The 22,229-nt window shown below is 42.9% G+C and overlaps 1 protein-coding gene across 2 annotated transcripts in view; it reads left to right on the top strand.

The window, feature by feature from the left end:
- LOC101172231 (ryanodine receptor 2) overlaps positions 1–22,229 on the top strand; it is a 310,508-nt gene that overhangs the window by 107,846 nt on the left and 180,433 nt on the right. For both annotated transcript variants that reach the window (XM_023949560.1, XM_023949561.1), the window contains exons 45-51: positions 48–162; positions 617–749; positions 1,684–1,787; positions 18,948–19,083; positions 19,160–19,346; positions 21,353–21,464; positions 21,532–21,652. In XM_023949560.1, coding sequence (XP_023805328.1) covers positions 48–162; positions 617–749; positions 1,684–1,787; positions 18,948–19,083; positions 19,160–19,346; positions 21,353–21,464; positions 21,532–21,652 — 908 coding nt within the window. The remainder of the gene's footprint in view (positions 1–47; positions 163–616; positions 750–1,683; positions 1,788–18,947; positions 19,084–19,159; positions 19,347–21,352; positions 21,465–21,531; positions 21,653–22,229) is intronic.

Genomic DNA, 22,229 nt, shown 5'->3' with positions numbered 1-22,229 from the left:
GTTCTGGAGTATAACTCAGAGGTTTAAACTCTTCCTGTATTCTGCAGTGACATCATGAATAACAAGGTGTTCTACCAGCATCCCAACCTGATGAGAGCTCTGGGCATGCATGAGACTGTCATGGAGGTCATGGTCAACGTTCTTAGCGGTGGAGACTCCAAGGTACTTCTGCTACCCAAAGAACAGCTTGTTCAAAAGACTAATATGATACATTTTTCTGAATAATTTTAACCCTTTACTACTACAGTATATATTGTTTATATATATTTTTTGATATATTACAGACCAAAGTTTGGACACACCTTCTCATTCAAAGAGTATTCTTTATTTTCATGACTATGAAATTGTAGAGTCACACTGAAGGCATCAAAACTGTGAATTAACATATGAGGAATTATATACATAACAAAAACTTGTGAAACAACAAAAAATATGTCATATTCTTGGTTCTTCATAGTAGCCACCTTCGTCTTTGATTACTGCTTTGCACACTCTTGGCATTCTTTTGATGTGCTTCAAGAGGTAGTCACTGTATATGAAGTGAAACATTTACTCATCAAAGGGTTAATGGCAGTCAAAGAAGCTTAAGGAATTTCCTGCTTGTCTGTCTCTGCAGGAAATCACCTTCCCCAAAATGGTGGCCAACTGTTGTCGCTTCCTGTGCTACTTCTGTCGAATCAGCCGGCAGAATCAGAAGGCCATGTTTGACCATCTCACCTATCTGCTGGAGAACAGCAGTGTTGGTCTTGGTGAGTTAGAGGTTGTCAGACATACAGTAGCTTATTGCATCTTCTCTGCAAAAGACACACCCTGGTAGAACTCTAAATAAAACCAAATACATCAAAACATTACGGTAATTGTTTCTGGATGTGGATTTCAGACATTGGTTGGACACAAATGGCTGCCCAGTTTAAGCGTGCTAATTAAAAAACAGTTCTCTATTTTTATTTTAAATTCTATATTTTTCTAGTATTATGTTAGCATCCCATGTTTGGTGTTACTGTTCTATCAGCATTCCATTAGCTTTATTTAAAGACCCACGCTGGGGAAAATTGTTTTTTTTGGTGTTTTTAACGTGCTCTTGTGACCTTTTTCTGATAATAAAGTACACATTTTAGGAAAATGAAACTTAAATTTGTATTAGTATTTCTTTTTTCAAATTGATGTGAATGAGGAGCAGATGAAAAAAATACTGTTTGAAAAAGATTGCAGATGTGACGTGGAAACTACGCATAGTGGACCACAAACACAAACTTTGTGTGTGTGCTCCACTTCAACGGCTTGCCCACAACTCAAAAGCAAATTTTTGCCGCTCTGCAAAAACAATGTCCTAGAAAACAACACAGGTTTTTTAATTTTGGCTAAAAACAGCTTAATCATTATTAAAAGATCACTTTTACATTTGAAGAAAAATTTTCGGGGTGGGTCCTTATAGGTGTTTCTTGAGTATGTTATAAGAAATCCTAGCTTTCTATTAGCATATTTTAACATATTTTGATATTTTAACAAATTGCTGTTGTACAGCAATGTTGAACTGTCCCAGAGGGTACATGCTCTAGTATATGTGCACCAAATGCTTACTGCATGTAACGTCACAAAAAAGTATGAAATAAACTGCTCCCAGATTAGATAAAGTCGTATTCAAGTATCTTCATGCGTATTTTCTTCTTGTGGTGTCTTCAGCATCTCCATCAATGAGAGGGTCCACTCCCCTGGATGTAGCTGCAGCGTCTGTCATGGACAACAACGAGCTAGCCTTGGCTTTAAGAGAGCCAGACCTGGAGAAGGTGAGGCTGACACACACACACACCTATAATGTCGAGATAACATGGGCTTCATTTGATCTGATCTGATGATCTGATGATATTTTTTATTCTTATATTTATGAGGTTTAACTGCTGCCATCTGGGTGCTGTGAGCTCTGATACTGTTGTGAATAACTTATCCTGAAGGTGGCACTAAACACATGAATAAAACAAAAAGTTGATTTCCTCCCAAAGAAGAGACAGCTAAAGCTGAAGTCTTATATTGAATGTTGTATGCAGTTTCAGTGTATTTACTCCAGTGTTTTCACACCTGTGTGCTGCGGCACATTAGTGTTCCGTGAGAGATGGTCAGTTGTGCCGTGGGAAACTATTAACTTTCACTGATATAAAACATTTACCATCACCAGAATATCAGCTCCATGTTCTTCAAAAAAGACCTAGGATTCACACTGAGTAGTTTGCCGGCATATTTATGGAGCCCTTCATTATAAATACACCGGATATCTCAGTGTCTGTGTCTTTCGTAAGGAGGGCAAGAAGAACTATTGACGGTAGCTCCTCCCACACGCGGTGGGAGCGTCAGGTTACTAAACACACTCTTGGACAACCATCCAGCAGCGACTTTGATGAGTATGAAAACAAAAGCGGAGGACACAAATGTTATACACAAATAGTGTGTACTCTAAACAATACATTTAAATGAAGAGTGTGCGGGGGGGGGACACAATCCGCGGCACAAGCCTGAGCAGAACCGGGGCTAGTGATCCGTACAAATCATCCGTGCACCCTTAGTAGCTTCCCGTGGGATCCAGTGTCGAACCGTGTACAAAGTGAATAGAATAATGAAGTTCAGAGACTTGAGTCTGTCCAGGATCAGCACCACTGCTTTTCACTACAACTCCCATGATGCATTGGGTTAATGTCACCGTGTCTCTTACTGTGCTGCTGTTTAATGTAATGAAGCAGAGCAAACGCAAACATCTGTTCTCAGTGGTGGTTTTACACTAACTTACTCCCTGGGCGAGTAACCCCCCCGCGTGCATACACGATTTGACGGGGTGTCAAACTCAGTTGCACATGGTGGTCTAAATAAAAAACAAGCTTTTGGTTGCCAGCCGAACAAAACAGTTGCTGAACACACAAAGCTAAACCTTTGCAACTTTCAAACCATTGAAACTTTTTGGAACATAAATATGAAAAAAAAACAGCAAAATTAATCTAAAATAAATCAAGTTAAATGTTAAATATCATATTGTAGCGTCCTCTTTTCCCGAGTCACTCAGGCACGGAGACCAAATCCTTTTTGTGATTTTTATTTTGGCTACTGTAGGCCGTAACCAACGCCGTACAACATGCAGCCACTCTCAAAACTCTCTCGAACTCTCTCTCTCAACCGCTGAACGAACCAGAGAGACCCAACCCCCCTCTGTATGATGCGTTCAAGTAACTTTGGGATTTTGGAATGACCAACATCTACCCAGACCAACTCAGTCCGCTACACTATCCCCCCCCCCCAAAAAAACCTCGTCCTCGAGGTGAAACAAAGTCTCTCAGATGAGCAGGCGGTCGTCGAGCTCTCTGCGGCCGCACACTCAATGTGGGGCTAGTCGAAGTGACCCCAGGTGACCCACAGGCATCTGGAGGAATGGAGCTTGCAGTTCCCGCGGTGGTATTTCCAGCCACCGAGTGCTTAACTGATCTGTTTGAAGGTCTCAACGACACAGGAACACTCGCTGTAGTCTTCTCCGTCTCCCATGTGGGGGTTTCTAACCTTGCAGCACCTCTGTAAGGAGCCAGCCTGTCTCGATGTAGTGCCACCTTCCTGCCCCTAGGGGGTAGGAGAACTCTGTAAACCACCTCACCAAGTCTCTCCAATATCTCACAAGGGCCCACCCAGTCACTGTCCAGTTTTGGACACCTGCCTTTCTTCCTTTGAGGATTGTAGACCCACACCAACTCTCCCACCTGAAAGTGACGCCCCCTAGTGTGCACATCATAATTCCTTTTTTGTCTTTGTCCCGCACTCAGCAGCTTGTTCCTTGCAAAGTTGTGAGCAGACTCCAGCCGGTCCTGCAACTTCCTCGCATAGTCCGACCCTGGGGGGTCCCTGGGCACCTCTGGGGGTTTTCCCATTGCCATCTCTGCCGGTGTACGTATCTCCCTGCCCAGCATCAGTAAAGCAGGAGAACAGGCAGTTGAGTCCTGGGCAGCCGACCTGTAGGCCATGAGTAGCAGGGGTACATGGGTATCCCAGTCTCGTTGATGTTTATCTGCCACGATGGCCAGCTGCTCAGCCAATGTGCGGTTAAACCTCTCGACGAGCCCATCACTCTGTGGATGTAGGGGGGTGGTACGGGTTTTGTGGGAGCCCAGTTTTTCACACATGGCTGCAAAAACTTTGGACTCAAAGTTCCTTCCCTGATCTGTGTGAATTGCCTCCGGTACCCCAAGCCGACTAAACATCCCCTCCACCAGTGCATCCACCACAGTCTCTGCTTCCTGGTCAGGCAGGCAGTAGGCCTCAGGCCACTTTGTAAAGTAATCCATTGCAGTGAGAATGAACCGGTTACCCTTTTCTGACCGAGGAAAGGGACCTAGAACATCAATCCCCACTCTCTCCATAGGAAAACCTGCAGGAAACTGCTGTAGGGGGGCATGTGACCGACCCACTGGGCCCTTGCGTGCTGTGCAGGGGTCACACTTTTTGCAGAATTCTTCCACGTCTCGACGGCTCTGGCCCCAGTAGAAACCTTGTCTGAGCCTACGGAGAGTTTTGGAGACTCCAAAGTGTCCAGAACCGGGGGCCCCATGCATAGCTTGAAGGACAGTGCAGCACAGGCTTTTTGGCACCACCACCTGCCAACGTATCTCACCTGTGGCCGGCTCCTTCCAGCCTCTCTGTAGCACACCATCACACAGACGTAAAGATTCAAAGAGAGACCACAGACCTTTGGTTGTTCTAGAGAGCATGGAGATTTCCTCCCAGGATGGCCTTCGCTTCTCCTCCACCCATGAGAGGACATGCTTCACATCAGCATCTTCCTGCTGTTGATGTCTCCATTCTGCGGCATCAACAGTGTTGAGCGTTCCAGCACCTGTTGAAGGTTGAGTGCACAGCAAGGCGCATTGCACATCCACTTTCAGCCACTTACTGTCTTGCCCATCTCTCTTCTCACAATAGCGACAGTCCTCTGCCACACATGGTCGCCGTGATAGTGCATCAGCGTTCTGGTGCCGTGCTCCCGGCCTGTGCAGAACCTCAAAATCAAAGGCCTGTAGCTCCTCAATCCAACGTGCCAACTGGCCCTCCGGCTCCTTAAAAGACATCAGCCACTGTAGGGCAGCATGATCAGTTCTGACAGTGAAATGGAGACCCCCCAGGTAATATCTGAAGTGTCTAATGGCACTGACCACCGCGAGGAGTTCTCTTCGGGTGGTGCAGTAGCGTCGCTCAGCTTTGTTAAATGTCCGGCTGTAGTATGCAACCACTCTGTCCCCCACGGGTGTTACCTGGGACAGAACTGCACCACAGCCCACATTGCTGGCATCTGTGTCTAGTAAAAAAGGCAGAGCAGTGTCAGGTGGAAACAGGATAGGTGCTTCAGTCAGGGCTTTCTTTAGCTGAACAAAAGCTGTCTGGCATTCATCAGTCCACACAAAGATTGCCCCCTTCTGTAACAGACAAAACAAAGGTGCAGCTATGCATGAAAAACCCTTGACAAACTTCCTATAGTAAGAGGCCAGACCCAGAAAACTCTTCAAGTCGTGTGCAGATGTGGGTGTAGGCCAGTCCCGAACTGCTTCAATCTTGTCGTGCATTGTGGCGACCCCACCCCCTTGGAGTCTGTGTCCCAGAAAGGTGACCTCCTGCCGCATGAAGCAACACTTTTGGGGATGTAGTTTCAGGCCTGCAGCTTCCACCCTGCCCAACACTCGCTTGAGCGCTTCCAGGGCTGAAGCAAATGAGGAGCCGTGGACCAGAATGTCATCCAGGTACACCACACACTCTGAGCGAGGAATGTTCATCAAAACCCTGTCCATCAGTCTTTCAAACGTGGCGGGGGCGTTACAGAGGCCAAAAGGAAGAACTTTGAACTGCCAGAGGCCCCCACCAATAACAAAGGCAGTTTTTGGTTTTGCTTCAGGAGCCAGGGGTACCTGCCAGTACCCACTGCGCAGATCCAGAGAGGAGAACCAGGATGATGCTGCTACTGCATCCAAAGTCTCATCAATGCGTGGGAGAGGATAGGGGTCTTTCCTGGTTACCTTGTTAAGAGCTCTAAAGTCCACACAAAAACGCCATTCATTTTTGTTTTTCTTTGGCACCATGACGACTGCTGAAGCCCATGGACTTGTGGAGGGCTCAATGAGCCCCGCCCGTTGCATCTCCAGCAGGGCTTTTTCCGCCGCAGACTGTCTAGCCAAAGGAAGCCTTCGGGGTCTGGATCTAATGGGCTGGGCGCCAGCAGTGTCAATGTCATGCTTGATGAGGTCAGTCTGACCCATATCATCTTCAGACACAGAAAAGCAGTCTTTGAACTCTAGCAGAAGACTCCACAGCAGCGCTTGCTCGTCAGGTGACAGACCCTCGCAGTTCCTCTTCCATACGTCCCTCACTGCCGCAATCTTTTCTGTGTCTGCAGGTGTGCTATTTACAGATGGTTCAGTTGGCACATCTGGATAAACATTAGAGACAGAGCTCTTTCTTTCATTTGAATCAGACTGGGTCTTGTCAGTCATGGACAGAGTGTGAACCACATGGGACCCCGATCTAGAGGGAATATGGGTCATCTGAGTAACATGTCCATCAGACAATGTAAGGGTTCCTCTCTTGGTATCAATAACACAGCCCTGGGCCCGCAAAAAATCAAGGCCTAGTATGCATTCTTCCAAGTCAGCAACCCACACAGGCCAATCCACTCGCTGGTTTCCCACCTCCAGAGTCACTACAGCCTCCCCCTGCATGGAAGTCCGTTCCCCCGTAACAGTCTGTAGCATGACAGCGGTAGGAAGGATGGTTGTATTATTCCTCACTACTGCAGGGGTAACCAATGTTGCAGATGAGCCCGTGTCCACTAGGGCTGAGCATGACGCTCCATCAACACTTATAGTTGTGAACCAACAGTCACCAACCCAGGTTCGGCCCAAGGTCACAAGTCTCTCCGGTTGGTCTTCTTTGCCCCCCGCTTGGTCAGCAGTCCATTTCTGTGGGCCCAATCGGGACATTTTTTTTGGGTGCCGCATTGTCCCACTTATGCGGTCCCGTCCCCGTTTCCCTGGTTGTGAGGACAGTCACGAATCAAGTGGCCAGGTTTCCCACAACCCCAGCATGCTCTGGGTCGGTTCCAGTCTCTTTGCGGACGGGCCTTGGACGCCTGTTCATTCCTCAGTGTCACGGCTCTCACTAACTGGGTCAGCTCCTCTGCCCATGCAGGCCCCCTGGTGTCGGGTTCTGACAAACTTGCAGCTCTGACCCTAGGCGGGGCCTCAGGCTCCACCCTGGAGGAGGGCCTCCACAGCATCTCTCTCTCTGTGGCCAGCTCCAGGGCCTCCTGCAGTGATTTAGGGTGTGCTAGTTGGGTTTGAACACGAAGGTCATCTGGTCTTAGCGCCTGCATGAAGTGGTCCCGGGCTAGCTCTCCCTGAATGGCTGGGGGCATGTGAGCATAAATCTGGTGGACTAATCTCTCAATGTCAACAGCCAGATCTCTTAACTGCTCACCTGAGCGGCGGTGTCGGCTGCACAACTCTGAGCGAAGGAGGCTGGCTGTGGAGCATTGGCCGAATCTCCTCTTCAATGTGCCCACCAAAGCATTATAGTCACACCTGTCCTCCGGTGACAGCAGCAGTAAGCAGGACAGGGCATCACCAGTGAGGCACATCGCTAACTGCAGGGCTTTCTCCTCATTTGACCAGCATGCAGCACGAGCTAACAGTTCAAACTGTGCTTGAAAAGCTTCCCAGTCCACTTTGCCGTCATATCTGGGCGTCTTCATTGATGGAGGAACAGAATCGTGAAGCCCTAATGGAGGCGGAGCTCTTACCGTTCCCGCCTTCGGACGTGAATCTTGAAGCGCGGGCTCTTTACAGCGACCGAATCCAGCATCTGCAGCCAAGCTAGCAACCATCCGCTTCACCCGCTCTTTATGTTCCTTTTCCTTGTCGCTGTCTTCCATTCCGTGAGCTCCTCTCACCTCCTCAGTCTTGCAGAACGTGTCCGTGGGAAACATAGTGCAGAGTTGCTGCGGTCGAAAAGGGTCGCCACGGTAATGCGAGCTGTGGTCTCCAAGGCGACAAGTCCGATCACTTCTGACACCAAATGTAGCGTCCTCTTTTCCCGAGTCACTCAGGCACGGAGACCAAATCCTTTTTGTGATTTTTATTTTGGCTACTGTAGGCCGTAACCAACGCCGTACAACATGCAGCCACTCTCAAAACTCTCTCGAACTCTCTCTCTCAACCGCTGAACGAACCAGAGAGACCCAACCCCCCTCTGTATGATGCGTTCAAGTAACTTTGGGATTTTGGAATGACCAACATCTACCCAGACCAACTCAGTCCGCTACAATATGTTATTTTGGTCTCTATAAAAATATATTTTGTCAAAATTTTACAAATATGAACATGTTGTAGAAAAAAACAGACAAAGCCTGGAAATATTAATAATGAGAAATAAAGCAAATCATTCAATTTTCTTTGGTCTTTTGTAAAACATCTTTAGAGCTGTACTCCTGGCATCATTTTTAGCAAAACGTTCATTTCTGCTTGGTGTGTGATGTCCTGGGTGTGTCTTTGTGAAATGTGTCAGAGGGATTTGAGTTTTTAAAAACCTGTTATTGTGAATATCATTTTTATGTCTAATAAATACGGTGGCCCTGAAGTGCAAAGCATTCAACAAATCACTCGATACAAAAACATTTTTAAGATCACAACAACAATTAAAAAAAAAAAATGTTAAAAAGCAGCATTACATTTTAGAAAAAAAAACAAAATTTCAGAAACCAAAACTTAAAAAACAACAATGAAAAAAAAAAACATTTCAGAAAACAAAATTAATTTCCAGAAAAAAAAGAAATATTAAAAAATGAAAACATTTCAGAAAACAAAATTAATTTCCAGAAAACAAAATGAAATATTAAAAAATTAAAAACATTTCAGAAAAAAAAATGAAATATTAAAAAATGAAAAACATTTCAGAACACAGAGTTAATTTCCAGAAAACAAAACGAAATCTTCAAAAATGAAAAACATTTCCAAACCGGAAGAGGCAGGTACTATGGGACAACGCTGATGGGATGATGATGTTTGTCAATCATTTGAACTGAAAAGTATTTTAAATGAAGCGATGCCGGATTTTATCGTCCAAACAACAATGTACTACAATAATCCACGTATTTCCCATTTATATATCCAATAAAAAATGCAACAAAATGTTAATGAACTTTTAAATTCTTTTTTTAACATTTCGCCTTCACACGATCACCCGGAAGTAGTTTGTGAGCACTTTCACTTTGAACGCTGTGCGCCAATGTCTACGGCTGCGAGGTTCATGCTGTCAATCATCTTCAGGTAAGAATCAATTCTGTGATCTTTTCTTTTGTGCCTTTAAGGATGTTAATTTTAGGATGTTAATTAAAGTGCTGCTTTGAAAAGATTTTTTTTTTTTTTATCTTGCCCATGCGCAAAAGGAACCCGATGGAGACGAACAGTCTTCACATGATTGCCGTTTTCGGTGACAACATGAGAGAAAAAGCTCTGAGCCAAGTTATTATGGGAAATAATATTGAAGTGCATTGTATATTTTTGAACCATGCATATACATAAACTGACATTTAAAAATGAACTTTAAAAGTTTATAAAATACTTAATTGAATTAACATGTGATATTTCTGCAGGTGAAGCTTCTCAAAGCGAAGTTCCAGAAAGGTTTGTGCTGCAGAAGAAAAGATGGCAGCTCTACATGGGAATACAAAAAGACTAAAGTCATTCATATCATTGTGCAGTGTACAGGCAAGTCACCATGATTTATGTGCAATGTAATCAATAAATATTATTTAACCTTAATATGTAATTTTTTTTTTTAATTGCAGGTCCTTTAAAAAAGGTGTTTAACCTGCTGCATAAGCCTGATTGGTTGTAAAGGATGCATTGGGGAGTTAAAGACGAGCCATGACTCCTGCCTTTAGCATCGGGCTGATGATCTGGAAATCACATCTATGAGGAATCGCATCAAACACTTGTACAACTCCAAACAACTTAATGTTCCCTTAAGCAAAACTCCAGTTGAAAATGTTCATATTAGACTCGCTTCATTTAGGAGTTTTTCCATGTTTACCATTTTAGGTTTTAAAGCTTTATTAACAAAGTTGATGTTTGATTTTGAAAGCTGTTGTTTAGAAATGTTTCTTTGTCAATGAAAAAAACTGAATGCTGACGTGAGGATTGTAATAATGGATATGAAAATAAACAAATTTGTTTCATAGCAATGCAGTATATTTATTGAAAACTTAACATGAATATGTTATTCAATAACAGATACAAAGAAACAGTTGTGGATTTTCCTTTATGGGCTTCTTCATGCAGTCAATCAAATGTTCCGTTTACATTCAGCATTTACTCAGCGTACCTGTCAGTCACATTTATTAGAGGAAAAAATGCATCTGGGAAAAGTCTGTTTGTGCTTAACAACTACATCAAAAAGAGTCATGTCAGGAAAGGTTTGTCCACATTGCTGCTCAGCATCACATCCACAGGTATGCACAGGTAAGGGATGCCAGTTCCTGCTCGTACATGCTTGCAGCTTCCTCTGCACTGGACTCCAGCTCCAGACATCCCTGACAGAAATAAATTAATGAATTAAAAATCCCTGACAGAAAAACATCAGCTGCCGTTCATCTTTCATTCAGGAAAAAGTTGAGTTCATCAAAATGAGGGATTAGGGAGGGGTCAAAACACCAAACTCAGAATAAAATACATTATTTCAGTCTTATAAAAATACATTCTAAAACAATTTGGTATTCCTCCTCTGCCTGAAAGACTAAAATGTTTTTTTAAAGATTTTTTTTTACACTACAGACTTTGCCACCTTTAGTTACACACCTGGACGTGTCTGATGATGTGCACATCCAGTCATTTACTGTCATGTTTCTGTGCACTGACACACTCTAAAGTCACAGATCTTAATAGTGTGAGTAAGAAGCATTCATAAATGTTATTCCTGACACAAACTGCTGCAGTTTACCTGACAGCTTTGCTGATTTATGCGGCTGGTACACCTCTCTGAGAATCCTGCCCACGTGAACCCCCTGTCCAGCTGATGAGTTAACCTGTCATTAACGCATGACTGAAGGATCTTGGATCTGTCTTTATTAGATCAAACAAATGTGCCTCCATACCTTATCTGTGGATGGCGGGACTGCATTTCCTGATGTGCGCCATCTAACACCAGTTTCTTCGCAGCTGCTGCTTCAGACAGAATCCTCTCACAGACATTTCGAAACATTTGTAAACCTGGTGGTGTTGATATTTCTGCGTGCGTTCTGTCATCACATCCACTAAATATTCAAAGATTAACGTTTAAGTTAACGTTTTATCGTCCTTCCCTTTCATTGTTTACCTGCAGAACGGACGTCATCCAAACAAACTACTTCCGGGTGACCGTTCTGCTTCAGACGAAATTTTATTATTATAGTACATTGTTGTTTGGACGATAAAATGCGGTATCGCTTCATTTAAAATACTTTTCAGTTCAAATGATTGACAAACATCATCATCCAATCAGCGTTGTCCCATAGTACCTGCCTCTTCCGGTTTGGAAATGTTTTTCATTTTTGAAGATTTCGTTTTGTTTTCTGGAAATTAATTCTGTGTTCTGAAATGTTTTTCATTTTTTAATATTTCATTTTTTTCTGAAATGTTTTCTTTTTTAATATTTCTTTTTTTTCCTGGAAATTAATTTTTTTTTCTGAAATGTTTTTTTCTTTTTTGTTTTTTAAGTTTTGGTTTCTGAAATTTTGTTTTGTTTTCTAAAATGTAATACTGCCTTTTCAATTGTTGTTGTGATCTTAAAAATGTTTTTGTATCGAGTGATTTGTTGAATGGTTTGCACTTCAGGGCCACCGTATATAAAACATTAAAAACTAAACTCATCACTTGGATAACGCCAAAAATATTTGGGATTTTTGTGCAACACCAAAAGTAAAAATCATCCAAATAATCTCAATACATTCATAAACAAATGATCTAATGTTTATTATTATCTCAAAAAGTGCACCTGTTTAACTGCCTGCATTACCTGCTGTCTTTATGTCAAATAAGTTACTAGCACCAACTAAATGATAGGCATACTTAAAAAATACCTTTTAGATAAGAAATAAGGACATGTTATAAAATTGTCTACAATAGTTAATAGAGAATGACATTAGTACTGTAGAGTGAGCTGACTAATTTGAAGGCACACCATGACCCAGGTGTTGCGTAATAGAGCGTGCATCTACGGCGGTTGCCAATTCACAGGTTTCAGGTCTTTTCAAACTCTGTGATAGAACAATAATAAGTTCGCTTCCTTTCACTCCCTCTCAAGCAATATGTCTAATTGTCCTAAGTCTGATATGTCATTGTATGAATGTATAACTGATGATTGTATTGTTTTTGTGCATTTTTCTTATTTGATCATTTGAACTAAGCCATTACAATTCAAATCAAATCAAAATATTAATATTGGACAAAGTCGCTCCTTTAAAAATCTTCTTTCTCTTTCGGCTTTTCCCATCAGGGGTCGCCACAGCGAATCATCCTTTTCCACCTCACTCTATCATGGACATCTTCTACCCTAACATTAGCCAACTTCATGTCCTCTGTTAAGACATCCATGTATCTCCTCTTTGGCCGTCCTCTTGCCCTCCTGCCAGGCAGCTCCATCTCCAACATCCTTCTACCAATATATCCACTATCCCTCCTCTGAACATGTCCAAACCATCTCAGTCTGGCTTCTCTGACTTCGTCGCTAACACAGGCAACATGAGCCGTCCCTCTGATGTACTCGTTCCTTATCCTGTCTAACCTGGTCACTCCTAAGGAGAACCTCAACATCTTCATCTCTGCTACCTCCATCTCAGCCTCTTGTCTCTGTCTCACTGCTACCGTCTCTAACCCATAGAGCAGAGCTGGTCTCACCACTGTCTTGTACACCTTTCCTTTGAGTCTTGCTGGCACTCTTCTGTCACACAACACTCCTGACACTTTCCTCCACCCGCTCCAACCTGCCTGCACTCGCCTCTTCACCTCTTTTCCACACTCCCCATCACACTGAACTGTTGACCCCAAGTACTTAAACTCCTGCACCTTCTTCACCTCAGCCCCCTGTAACCTAACGCTTCTACCTTGATCCCTCTCGTTCAGACACATGTATTCTGTCTTACTACGACTGACCTTCATGCCTCTTCTTTCCAGAGCAAACCTCCACCTCTCTAGCTGTACCTCCACCTGCTCTCTACTCTCACTGCAAATTACAATGTCATCCGCAAACATCATTGTCCAGGGAGATTCCTGTCTTACCTCGTCTGTCAGCCTGTCCATCAGCATAGCAAACAAAAAAGGACTCAAAGCTGATCCTTGGTGTAGTCCCACCTCCACCTTGAACTCCTCTGTCTGACCTACAGCACATCTCACCACCGTCATACTTCTCTCATACATGTCCTGAACTACTCTGACATACTTCTCTGCCACTCCAGACGACCTCATACAGTACCACAGCTCATCCCTCGGCACCCTGTCATACGCCTTCTCTAAATCTACGAACACACAATGCAGCTCCTTCTGACCTTCTCTGTACTTTTCCATCAACATTCTCAAAGCAAAAATGGCATCAGTGGTGCTCTTACGGGGCATGAAACCATACTGCTGCTCACAAATCTCCACCTTCTTCCTAAGCCTGGCTTCCACTACTCTTTCCCACAGCTTCATTGTGTGGCTCATCAACTTTATTCCTCTATAGTTGCTGCAGTTCTGCGTGTCACCCTTGTTCTTAAAGATCGGAACCAGAACGCTTCTCCTCCATTCCTCAGGCATCTTCTCACTCTCTAAAATCCTATTGAACAACCTCGTTAGAAATTCCACTGCTGTCTCTCCTAAGCACTTCCATACCTCCACAGGTACGTCATCAGGACCAACGGCCTTTCCGCTCTTCATCCTTTTCAGAGCCTTCCTAACCTCATCCTTTCCAATCTCTGCTACTTCCTGCTCCACAACAACCACATCTTCCTCCCTTCTTTCCCTGTCATTTTCCTCGTTCATCAGCTCCTCAAAATACTCCTTCCATCTTTTCTGTACACTCTCCTGAGTTGTTAGCACCTTTCCATCTCTGTCTCTGTCGCTCCTTTAAAAATAAAAACAGTTAAAACCAAATCACCCCCTCTTTGGAGAACAGAGGAAACCAAGAGACTTAAAAGAAACTCTAGGGGTGCAGAACAAAATTGCTGCAAAACAAAACTAAAAATTCATGACCAAATCTTTAAGGAAAAACTAACATAATACCATAACTTTATTAAATATGCAATAGAGGAATAATATTCAAAATTAATGGTAGACAATTATACTAAACCAAAGATTCTTTTTTTCCACCATCAACCAATCAATCTAATTTCTTCCAGTCCATGTTCTATTCTTAGCAATTCAAAAACTGAGGAGTAGTCCATTTCGCTGATAAGATAAAGAACGTTAGACTTAATATCACCCAACGACCACTAACAGGTCAGTCTGTTGCATTCTGTTTGGCTTCTAAGAAGAGCAGGGGTGTCAAACTAATTTTCACAGAGGGCCACTTCAGCATAGTGGCTGTCCTCAAAGGGCCAGATATAACTTATACATGTAACTAAATGTAATGAAAAATAAATGTAACTACTCCTTAATGTTAAAAAACTCATTATTTATTTATTATAACTTTTTAAAGTGAAAATTACAGTTGCATAGAAAACATATGTTTGCTTGTTACTCCAGCATAAATCCTTTACATTTTATCAGCTGATTAAAACCCACGATCAAACTGTCCAAGTGAATAAAGAAATTTAACATAAATCTGAGCTGGAAAGAACATGTATTATGGTGTAACATTTTACAAAAAAAGGCTGCACACAGCCTTGGATCCAACTGATGGTTTGATGACAACAATTTCTCTGCATACACACATAAGACCTGCAAACACTGAATAATTACAACAGTAGGTTCACATAAATATTATGTAATCAACTAAAAAAAAAACATTTTAAGAAATTAAACACTTTTATGCTCTCGCAGGCCACATAAAATGACATGGCGGGCCACATTTGGTCCCCGGGCCATGAGTTTGACACATGTGCACTAGAGAGTTTTGCCTTGATTGATCCTACAAAGCTTCTGAAAGTGATTTCCCAATTTAAAACTAAAACCTGTTCTCTTGATCCCCTCCCCACCTCACTTTTTAAGTCAGTGTGTTCGTCCTGTGAGGAGGAGCTTGTGAATATCGTTAACTACTCTCTCCAGACTGGGATCTTCCCCACGTCCTTAAAGACTGCTATGGTGAGATCCACCCTGAAGAAGAGCGGTTTAGATGTTTCAAATCTAGTCAATTACTGCCCAGTGTCAAACCTGCCATTTTTAAGTAAAATGCTAGGAAAACTCGTTTTTATTCAGCTAAATGATTTTATTAATAAAAATAATATTTGATGAAAATTTCAGTCTGGTTTTAGACCACATCACTCCACAGAAACGGCGCTGGTTAAGGTTAGGAATGATCCCAGGTCCAATACTGACAGAAAGAAAACATTAGTTTTAGTATTGCTGGACCTGAGTGCAGCCTTCGACACAGTTGATTACTCAGTTCTTTTAAACAGACTCCATGACGTGGTTGGAAACACTGGAACAGTTCTCAGATTTTAATGTCAGAGTAAATGATGTGTCATCTGGGAGGCACGGACTGACATGTGATGTGCCAGACATGTCCCCCTGCTAAAGCCATTACATGTGCAGCCCGTTTAACGTTTGCTAGAGAGCATTTGGATAATCCTGAAGAGGACTGGGAAAATGTTCTATGGTCAGATGAAACTAAATGGTCTGGTTAACTTGGCGCCACGTGTGTGGCAGAATATCTGGGCAGCTCTACCCTTTTGTGTTCCTTACTTTGCGTTTTTTAATATGTTCTTCCACCTCATTTGTGTTTTTTGCCTTTTACAACAATTAATATGGAGTTCTGCGACAAAGTACAGGAATGTCATTACTTTTGCTTTTTGTTTTATTATTTTTTCTCAACTTTTTGAACTGACCTCAGGGTATCAGTTGGGATGCAGCTCTATTGTTTACACTCGAGATCATATGTTAGCTCTTGGCCGAGCTGAGATTCTCCTTGCTGGAAAGATAGATATTCCAGCTGAAATATGGAGGAAACGACGAGGCTGCAGAGCTGGTGTTAAACGCCGGGAGAGAAGACAGAGGTACAAGCCACATTTACCATCTGTTACTATGGGAAGCGTCCGCTCTCTCTCTAACAAGCTGGACGAGCTAACAGCGCTCATGCATCGGGTGTACCGTGAGAGCAGCCTGCTGTGCTTCACCGGGACATGGCTCAACCAGGACACGACAAACTCCGTGGTCTCCGTTAATGGATCTACGCTGGTGCGGGCGGACTGGAGCGCGGCGCAGAGCAGAAAGAAGAAAGGCGGTGGTCTGGTGGTGCTCGTGAATGACAGATGGTGTAACCCAAACCACATCACTGTTAAAGAACAGCACCGCAGCAAAGACATTGAACTGGTGGCAGTCAGCATTTGGCCGTACTACCTTCCACGGGAGTTCTCCCATGTGCTGGTAGTCACTGTTTACATCCCCCCGTCGGCCGACGCTGCTGTTGCTTGTGAGCGCGTGCACAGCACCGTGTCCCAGCTGCAGATACAACACCCGCAGGCCCTGATCCTGATCTCTGGGGACTTTAATCATGCATGCAACCCCCTCTCCACCACCCTGTCCAACTTCACCCAGTATGTGAACTGTCATACAAGGGACAGGAACACTCTTGACCTTTTATATGCTAATGTCAAGAATGCATATACCTCTGCCCCCCTCCCCCCTTTAGGACGCTCTGATCACAACCTGGTCCATCTCTCCTCTGCTTACACTCCAGTGGTGAAACAGCGATGATCTGGACTGAGGAGGTAACAGAGCAACTAAAGGACTGTTTCAACACCCCAGACTGGGACTTTCTCTGCAGTCCACATTGGGAGGACATTGAGAGTCTCACTAACTGCATCACGGACTATAGCTACGTTCACACTGCAGGCTGAAACGACCCAATTCCGATTTTTTTGCCCCTATGCAACCCAATTCCGATCTTTTCATGACAGTCTGAACGACACAGATCAGATCTTTTCAATTGCGACCCAGGCCACTTGGGTATGCCGTCCTGATTCCGAAACGTATCCGATCTTTTCAATTGCGACCGCCTTCTGACCGGCCAGGCGGCTTGATTCCGAACCATACGTCATCGACACGCAACAAACATCATCATTTTGCGTTGAAGTAGGAGGGAACGAGAACATAAACAACAACCATGGGAGACGATGCTGCTGAGACCAGTCAGTGGAAGGGAAGCGATGTCCCCAATTTGATTAATATTTGGGGTGACAGCTCTATTCAGGCCAAACTCCAGGGCTCTTATCGTAACCGGGCGGTTTTTGAAAAAATTTCCAGCTAGATGGCCATGTGTGGTGTTGAACCTTTCCCGCGATGACTTTTTTTCTTTCTCCCCTTTCCGACTGTGATCAGAAGCGCGGGGGACCCAAGGCGGATCCTCCTCCTCCTCCCTGTTCTGACCCTTAGATTCTCCAGGATTTTCCAGAGCGGGTTAATAAAGAATCAATAGCATTTATTCTGGGGGAAACCTTCTTCTATTACCGTTCTCCTTCCTCCGTAACACACAACATGAATGCGCGCCCACACTGCCCCCCCCATTCTCCACCGCTGCACGCGCTCTTCTTCTGTCTGTACGGCGCGCGCGGCCCAAACACATCCTCATTCTACTACAGTGGGTACAGACGATTTGCAAAAAGAGCTCCACTGTTGACATCCATTGTTTACGTTGGCTCCGCAAACAACGGAGGACGTTGTTCATCGTTGAGTACTCTTCTGCGCATGCGGGTCAGTTTTGGGTCGTCTCACGGTCACACTGGAGACCACAAAAGTTCGGATTTACTTGGAAATGTGAACGGTCTTGCAAAAAATTCGGATTTTTTTCAAAAAATCCGAATTGAGCATTAAGCCCTGCAGTGTGAACGTAGCCTATGTCAATTTTTGTGTGGAAAACACAGTGCCAATAGAAACAGTGCAGTGTTTGTCCTACAATAAGCCCTGGGTCACTCCTGAGTTGCAGTCCCTCCTAAATGACAAGAAGAGGTTTTTTCTCTCTGGGGACAAGGAGGAGCTGCACAGAGGACAGAGGGACCTGAAATATAAGATCAGAAGGTGCAAAGACTGCCACGGGAAGAAGCTGGAGCAGCGCCTGGAACAGAACAACATCCGTGATGTGTGGAGAGGTCTGAAACACACCTCAGGCCACGGTAAGGCTGGAAATGGTTGCCAGGTGACAGGTGACCAAGCCTGGGCAAATGAACTGAATCTGTTCTTTAACAGATTTGATTCTGCCCAGCCCCCGTCTCCATCCACACAAGCTAACATGAGTGGAGAAACAAAAATGGCGAACAATATTGAAGCTATCCAGCTGTGCAGTCTGATCCATGCAAGTTTGCGCGAGGAAAACTAAGACGTTAATGTCTGCAGGTGGATGCATCGGAATGGAGTGGAGCAGGGATTTTTTGGCCTGCCCATTTCAGTTACTGCATCGCAACTGAAAGCTTTTTTAAACAACATTTTTTAATCTGCTCCTTCTCTATGATATGAATAAAGAAACACTCAGAAAGGCAATTTTAGGCTTAAAGTTTTATGATTGAACTCCATCATGAGAAACATGCTGCACGAATATGTTATAAAAACCAAAAACACAATTTTTATCAGCATGGGTCTTTAAGATCTTTTAAAAAACACAAATGAAGGGCTTTGTCATCTAAGGGTCAAAACATTTGGAAAGGAAACGTTTAATTGTCCTGTTGTTTTCTGGTGTAATAAACCAGTTTAACATTGATCGGTGGCTCACCTGTGCAGGTAGTACAGTACCTGGCTGGCTGTGGGCTGCAGAGCTGCATTATGCTGGTCCATGAAGGATATCCAGACATCGGCTGGAATCCTGTGGAAGGCGAGCGTTACCTGGACTTCCTGCGCTTTGCTGTCTTCTGTAACGGTGAGAGCGGTTTGAGTTCTCTGACTCTGGTCATTGGTGCACACCTCTGTTTTCACTTCTGTGTCTTTGTGTTCAGGGGAGAGTGTGGAGGAGAACGCTAACGTTGTGGTGAGGCTTCTCATTCGCCGGCCAGAATGTTTTGGCCCCGCCCTTCGTGGTGAGGGTGGTGATGGGTTACTGGCAGCAATGAAGGAAGCAATTAGGATTTCTGAAGATCCCTCCAGAGACGGTCCTTCTCCAACATCTGAGAGCAGCAAAAGCCTGTAAGACATGAACAGATCAATGTATGAAGTGTTCAGCCCCATGAGAGCATCCCTTGCATCCCTTCAGTGCCCATGAGAGAATTCAGACCATGAAATCTGTATAAGAACTGGCCTAAATGACCTTTTTACTCTCGTGTTTTAAACAGGGAGTACCCGCTCGCTCCAGGTAGCCAAAATCCCATAGATTTCTATAGAGACATAAACAGAAATAAACAGCTTTTACTCATTCATTCTTTTTTCAGAATAACCACTTGCTATGCTTTTTTAATATCTTCTTGATAATCCTACATTTTTATGACCTCTTTTCTGTAGTTCAAGTTATTCTATCTGGTCTCAATACATATCTGGTCTCAACATTTGACTGACAGCCTATTTTCTAAGTGGTAGATGTGTGGACTTCCAACAAGCTAACTCCTGATTGGCGAGAGTGGTTGCCATAGAAATGATGACTGACTCTGACCAATCACTGCTAACTGACGATTTCTGGTTCCAACAAGGCGAATCGTTGGGTCCAGAAGCATGTCATTTTCTGTGCGTGACGGTCCAGTTCTCACATACAGTCAATGGTTGAGACTCACTGTACTGATCACATGATTAGTGTCAATTTTTTTAACTAAGGTATCAATGCAAGGCTTCAAAATCCTCATCATCATCATTTATTTATAAAGCACCTTCCACCATCAGCCAAGAAGGCCCAAAGTGCTGTACACATGGAGAACAAAACATTTTGCAATCATAAAACATCAAAGAATAAAAACCATAAAACCAATTTTGAATAGATTAAAACCAGCATGATAACAGGGCTAGACTGATCCTAAAGCACTCAAATGGAGGAGCACTTATTTTTTAAACGTTTTGAAGAGCGTGACCTCTCTAATTGCTGGTGGCAACTGATTCCATAGTTTAGGAGCCGACACAGCAAACGCATGGTCCCCCCGAAACTTACGGTTGGTTCTGGGAACCATTAACACAAACTGGTCGGTGGAGCATAAGGACTTTAAGGGGGAATATTTTAAAAGCAGAAAGCTCACCTTATGTTTCCAAAACAGCATTCCCAGTGGCATCAGGTAAATAGAAAATAACATGTAAGAAAAACAACTTCATGGAGAAAAATAAAAATGGATCTTGTGTAAGTTATATTTGCCATTTTAAAAATATTTTTTTTTTCTGCTCCTTATTTACAACGATTTGACCGAAGAAAGACTTAGAAATGCAATTTAAGGTTATATTTTTTTATATGTCCATAATTACTAGACACTGGATTTTGTTACTTAAAAAGAATCTATCAGATCAGAACTGGACTACAAAAACTGTAAAACTATAAAATGAATTAACTCAGTAGGGGTGGGATTATATATGCTCGCTTCTTCCTACTACCTTTCAAGCATTAAATCAAGCTCTACTTAACTTTAGTTAATGATCACTGTATGTAATTAACCAAATGTGATTTAAGTGACTTTTTTGTTTTGTTTTGTTTTGTTTTATTTTCTATCTTTTTAATCTATGCATTTCAACATTTCTGCAATGACTTTGATAGATATGTGTAAATTCTTTTTTGCTTTGACTACAATGCTTGAAATAAATCAAATCAGAAAAATGCCACAGGAACTTGTCAAAAAAACAAAAAACACAATTTTCATCAAAGTTGGTTTTCAAAGATTACTCATAAAACCTACTGTGTGTGATTACATGCTTCTAGCGGTTCAATGTTTTCACTTTAATGAACATTTTGTCCATTAGTTCTGAAACTCAGACTCTTTTCAGTTTCTGCACAACATGTGTGACTGTGATCCAATGAAACATCGTATATCCTTAAGCTCCATTTATTAGGGAAACCTCACAACAAAGGGCAATGAGTACATACAGAGAAACTCAGATCAGAAACATTTGTTTTTGTCTTTTAAATTTTGGCTCTTGGTATAGAATTTGTGACAGCAAGAATGTTTTTTGTTGTTTTTTATCAATTTTATTTATTCAAATAATAGTTTTTGTGTTTATGTTAATAGCAGTGACTTGTTAGGGGAGGAGGAAGATGACACCATCCACATGGGGAACGCCATCATGACGTTCTACTCTGCTCTTATTGACCTATTGGGTCGCTGTGCTCCAGAGATGCATGTAAGTGACAACAGACTGCACACTTAAAAATGAATCTTATATTAACTACAAACCTTTCTCTCATCAGCTAATCCATGCCAGCAAAGGTGAGGCAATCCGCATTCGAGCCATTTTAAGGTCTCTGATTCCACTTGAGGACCTGGTGGGTGTTATCAGCATTCCCTTCTCCATGCCCAATGAGGCCAAAGGTAAGGAAAGCAACCAGCAATAATAGCCTGGGGAAACAGCACCTGAGGGGTCGCTGCATAAGAAAAATTAAAGGACAACATGTCTACTGAGAATTTGCCTTGTAAAAATGTATTAAAAGTCTTTAATATATAAATAAAATGATGAGAAAGTATAAACATAAGGGATTTTGGTGAGAGCTTTCTAACATTCACACATCATTGGGGTTGTCCCTTAGACTGTAAAAACAATGGACAGCTCAACCCCTCCTCTTCTTGTGTTCCGAAATAGGAAGTAGTCGCTGGTTTTGAGAAGCTATAACCCTATAAAATTCTATTGAGAAATAGTCAGGTATTACTTAGTCATTTTATTTGTCCGAATACCCATTCTTGCTCTGATACCTTCTTTTTAACATATTCTTTCTAATCCAAATGTTTCTTTAAAGATATTTTTTCTTTATTGCAAGTTATTTAAGCTATTAACTAACCAATCTACTAACCACATGCTGACGTTGAATATCTGAGGCGTTTGATTGACAGATTTTGGGTAGCCAATAGCAGCAGACTTCATCAATGTCATCTGTGAATGCCTTTACTTCTT

The sequence above is a fragment of the Oryzias latipes genome, chromosome 19 (genome assembly GCF_002234675.1).
Source record: "Oryzias latipes chromosome 19, ASM223467v1".
In the NCBI taxonomy this organism is placed as follows: Eukaryota; Metazoa; Chordata; class Actinopteri; order Beloniformes; family Adrianichthyidae; genus Oryzias; species Oryzias latipes.
Note: the sequence above shows the minus strand (reverse complement) of the source record. Positions and strands in the feature narration are given on the sequence as shown.